General features: G+C 39.0%; 1 protein-coding gene across 3 annotated transcripts in view; it reads left to right on the forward strand.

The window, feature by feature from the left end:
* Nucleotides 1-5,000, forward strand: part of LOC125032763 (protein tramtrack, beta isoform-like) — a 10,108-nt gene that overhangs the window by 3,932 nt on the left and 1,176 nt on the right. For all 3 annotated transcript variants that reach the window (XM_047624093.1, XM_047624092.1, XM_047624094.1), the window contains exons 2-4: nt 873-1,646; nt 1,874-1,979; nt 2,253-5,000. The exon at nt 2,253-5,000 is cut by the window's right edge and continues 1,176 nt beyond it. In XM_047624093.1, the coding sequence (XP_047480049.1) occupies nt 900-1,646; nt 1,874-1,979; nt 2,253-3,016 (1,617 nt within the window). In that variant the 5' untranslated portion in view covers nt 873-899 and the 3' untranslated portion in view covers nt 3,017-5,000. The remainder of the gene's footprint in view (nt 1-872; nt 1,647-1,873; nt 1,980-2,252) is intronic.

Raw genomic sequence — 5,000 nt, forward strand, 5'->3', positions numbered from 1 at the left:
TCTCTCTCTCTCTCTCTCTCTCTCTCTCTCTCTCTCTCTTCCTTGTCACTTTATCCCTCATATTGTATATCTCTTGTGTTTCTGTTTCTGACTATCCATTTAACTCTCCTTTCATCCTTCCTGTCCTTCCCTTTCTCCAATTCTCTTTCTTGCTTTTTTCTTTTTTTCTGTTCTCATCTCTTCTTCCCCTCTCTTCTGTCTTCTCATCCTCTCTTTCTTTGTGCCTTTTTTCCTTTCTCTCCCTTTTCCTTTTTCTTCTTTCATTTTTTTTTCTTTGTGTCTTCTTTTACCCAAGATTTTTATCCTTTTACTTTGCCACACCCCCTCTTCTTTTCCTTCTCCCTTGTACTTGAATAAAAGACCCATTCTCTCCTTCCTAACCACATTCTCCCATTTTTTTCTCTCTTTTCTCCTTGTTTCTCCATTCTCCCATTCTCTTGCTATTTTCTCACTCATCCGGAAAATGCATATTTGGTTATGTCAAAAATTTACAAAAAATGTTATTACAAAAAACAAGGCGTAAAATATTCTGTGATCTGTCTGAAATTTTCCTGGAATGCATTTGTGAAGGCCACTGGGTTGGATGTGTTGGTGGAAATACCCAGGAATAGGATGCTGGGGAATCACCAGGTTAAGTTAGATCTTGTCAGGATGGGATACTGTAGTTAATACTCAGTGTGGTGTTAGTAATGTGGTATTGGCAAGATGACTTGACTGTGATTAATTATTATTTCTAACCAGCATTTGCACATTTTGGGGGGATTATCCCATAGATATTACTAGGATGTATAGATGGGAAAAGGATCATAATAATTTTGAATTTACTTTTGATATCTGAGGCTCTTTGTTGATAATCCATTTTTTCTTTGCAGATTATGTGGTGAGGGCTAAAAGAAATCATGGAGCCAGGTCAACAATTCTGTTTAAGGTGGAACAATTACCAGTCGACACTTCAGCATGTGTTCCATAAATTGTGGATCTCAGGAACATTTGTAGATGTGAGTCTGGTAGTGGAGGGACACAGATTGGACTGTCACAAGGTGGTTCTGTCAGCATGTTCATCGTATTTTGAGAACATCCTGCGAGACCACAGCAGTCACCCCCATCCACTAATATTACTGCATGATCTACCATACTCAGCAGTGGAGGCCCTTGTAACGTTTATGTATCGAGGGGAAGTGAATGTGAGCCAGGAACAGCTAGCAGCATTGTTACGAGTTGCAGAAACGCTGAAGGTTAAGGGCCTGGCAGACTCAGCAGCCATAAGTAGTTTTACCAAGAGGCAGCTTCTGGAGAGATGTATTCCATTGCTAGAACATGCACCCCCTACCGGCCCACTGTCCAGTGTTTCCCATGCCAGCTCCCCAGGCACAGTTACAATGCCCACTCCTGGTGTAATTCATCACAGGGCAAGCAGAAGTAGTGTGAATGGAGGAAAAACTTCAGCCTCAAAAGCAATGATGACAACGACAACTTCAGCAAGTGTAAAGAGACCAGAAAGACAGAGCACAAGTCCTGGACCTCAAAGGAAGCGACCCAGATCTGAAGACCAGAATTCCCTGCCACCAACCCCACCGGCCTCCCAGAATGATACTTCACCAAATGAAACGTCACAACCCTCACCTGCTTCTGTGGTTGCCCCAGAGGTAAGAGCACCTTTTTAAACTTTTTTTTTTTTTTTTTTTGGATTACATGTATTATTTACAAGAAAATAGTTTTCAGTAGTAAAGTTATTTTATCATGAAATGTTTGGATAGATTGCATTCTATAATAGAGCTCACTTTCCTTAGTGTCTCAGAAGTGATTTATGATCTAATTATCATTGTGGAAATGCTCAGATGATGGTTGTGTAACAATGAAATGTCTGCCACAGGTTTGCAAACAGGAAGCAGCTGATGAAACCGATGGGGAACTACAGATAGACGAGTCTGCGGGTCAGTCTCCAATGGAATCAGTAGAATGTGATACAAACTCAACAGGTATGTACTGTATTTTAAGGAATGTGTGTAAGAGGGATATTTGAAAGGGGATGAGATTTGTATTTATTTATTTTTTTAGTGTCTAGTAGGTGATCAGTTCACTACTTTCATTAGAATTATGATAATAATTAGCAAGAGGATAGGATTTATCATGATCACTCGTTTAACTTTAGTTAAACTTAATCTTCATCATTGTGATACCAGCATTCACAATTTGATAGTTTATCATGAAGAGTTAGTGAACCATATTAACACATTTGTTGTATTCCTTAGGTCCAGATGGTAATACAGAAGTAGATGACGAGGAACTACAGACAACGACTCCATCAGAGACTTCAGATACTTCATCACAAGCACAAGCCCCAGCACAACACGCACAACAGACCTCCTTAGAAAACCTGCCTTTAAGCAAAGAACGAACAACTACTCTTGGTGGTAAGTCCTGTGAGAGAACGTACACCCACCTGGATCTTGAGGAAGGCATTGAAGCTGTACTCCTAGGCCGCCTTACTCCAGCCAAAGCAATTGCACAGTACCGCATTCCCCGTAGAACCTTCTTCAGGAGGCTCTCTGCAGTGCGCAAGAGCCGTGGGATTCCATCGGCCAAAGAGAATGCTGCGGATCACTTCTTAACTGCAGCAGCTGCTGTGAATGACCCATCATCACAGCTTATTCTTCCAGTGTCCGAGTCAGATTCTTATGCAGCCTCTTTCAAGATAAAGTCAGAAAAACAGCTTCTTGTGGATGGGAAAGAGGCAAAAATCAGATGTAAAAAAGGTGATGGTGTGATGGCCCCAAATAATAGCTACTTCTCCCTGCTCAACCTTGCTGCTTCCAATAACTACGATGCTTATCTTAATTATCTAAAACTTGTAGCTCAGCAAGGTGATTGCACCAACCCTGAAGAAGTCATTGAAGCAATAAGAAAAGGTCAAGTCAAAGATTTTAAGCAGACTGTGGATGACAACAGAAACGTGGCGACTGATGTATCTGAGGCAGCACTTGCACTGGTCCCACACAATGTTAGCGCAGAGTGAGAGACCATTTGGCTGACCAGAACTCAGCAGATTCCAGATTTGAACAGTGATCTTAGGAGAAGTAATCACGAAGTGGACTTCTAAAAGAGTCCAGTGCCAATTGCAACTAACCATTCCATTCAACATTCCATTAGGTTTAAGGACATATATTATTTGTATATTTAACTGGATGGGGATGTAGAGTTGAATATTTCAGCCAAAGTATTTCCCTATTATGACTGCATAGTCTATTATGCAAAGATGAACTGAATCTCAGTATTATTACTTCCAACTCTAACGAAGAGAACCAGATGTTCTTGGACACTGTAAAATAAAACTTCTCATTCTAATATTCAGTTAATTAAAGGTTTGAAATATCTAATACATGACACAAGTGAGCACAGGTGGATGGGATAAAATATCTGAAGCTTGTTTGCCACTTGCGTAAGATAGCACATAAAATCCCCAAACGGAGGGATCTTTCTGTCCAAGAAGCAGACTCAACAGTTCTGCATCGTAATATGTAAGTGAAGTGGAAGTGGAAAGCCTCCACCTGCTGACCAAGTAAAGGACAACGATAAAGTAATATTGCCATTATGATGGGAGGGGACGATTATTTAGAAGTTTCAAGTCTCAAAAGCTGTGATAACATTCGGTACTTTATACTAACGGTAAATATTATACTCACTTTGCACATTTTGGCCTTCTCAAGTTGCTCTCGAGATTAAGATTCCTGCTCCTCTAAACTGTCTTTATTTATCTCTAGTGTATAAAGGTGAAATGTATCACAAAAGTGTGTGCAACAGGTCTGTCACTAAATTGAAATATTTGTAGTGAGATATTACTTAATATCTCAAAAAGCTTTTAATATTACTATTTTGGTTGGTGAAGGGCTAAATTATAAAAACATTTCTTTTTTCTTTTTCTTGTTTCCCTTTTTTCCCTCTCTTTTCTCTCTCTTTTTTTTTATTTTTATTTTTACAAGGCAACTTTGTAATCTAAGTGTGGGCTTACATGTGACATGCATGGTGGCACTAAATGTGATCTCAAGTATTGTTTACTCTGCCATCTTGTCAATTAGTTTCGGTACAGAAATCATGAATCATTTTGTTTAGGTATGATAAGATGTTCTATGGTCCAACTATAGTCCTCAGGGCTCTCTCAACTTCATGTTTTTTTCTGTGTACCAGTAAAATGGGTATTTTTATGGACCGAAGAACTTCATGCCATCATGCTCTTTATTTAATTTATTCACATTGAATGGAAAACATTATTTTATACATTCCAGTTTTAGTTTATAAAGGAACTGCCTTGATTCTGTTTGGTTGTGGGTCTTCCCTGTACCTGTATAGTTGTAGAGTTGCTCAGCTACCCTTAGATGTAGGCATTACCTTGTGTAGTAGCATTAGGGTCCTGCAGGCATTTGTGGTCAGTAAACATACTTTACAAGATAACTTGTTTTCAACTGACGGTTAGTTTAGTGCCTCAATAGGTACTATATATTCCTATATAGTGTAGTAAACACACCTAGCTAATTCAAATGATTTGTTTTTGGGCTGTTTTTGAGCTCGTGTTCCTATAGAAACTGTAATAAAGTGGTAATTAAAAGTGTCCTTACCGCAATAGTTGGTTATAGCAGGTGTGGCCTCGACCCTTCTTGTGATTGCACAAGCAAAGGGAAAAGGCAGTTGTGATCCAATGTTTCTTTGATCGTTAAAACAGTGTGATGATGCAACTTGACTCGGCTGTGATGAATGCATTCAAAATGCTCCATCTCCTGTTTTCCACACGTTAATTTATAAATAAGTGAAATTTGAGTCACTTGTATAATGTGTATATTTAAGTGATTGTACGTACCATTGTGCCCCTAGATGTTTAAGTTATCTCAAAGGATTTTCTGCTCATCATTAGGATCCTTTTGTGAGATTACAAGAGGCAGCTTTTTGAGGAAGTGCAAATAACCCCTCATGTAATGTATTAAAACAATGGCATTATTAATTTAAGT

The sequence above is a fragment of the Penaeus chinensis genome, chromosome 15 (assembly GCF_019202785.1).
Source record: "Penaeus chinensis breed Huanghai No. 1 chromosome 15, ASM1920278v2, whole genome shotgun sequence".
NCBI classification, from domain to species: domain Eukaryota; kingdom Metazoa; phylum Arthropoda; class Malacostraca; order Decapoda; family Penaeidae; genus Penaeus; species Penaeus chinensis.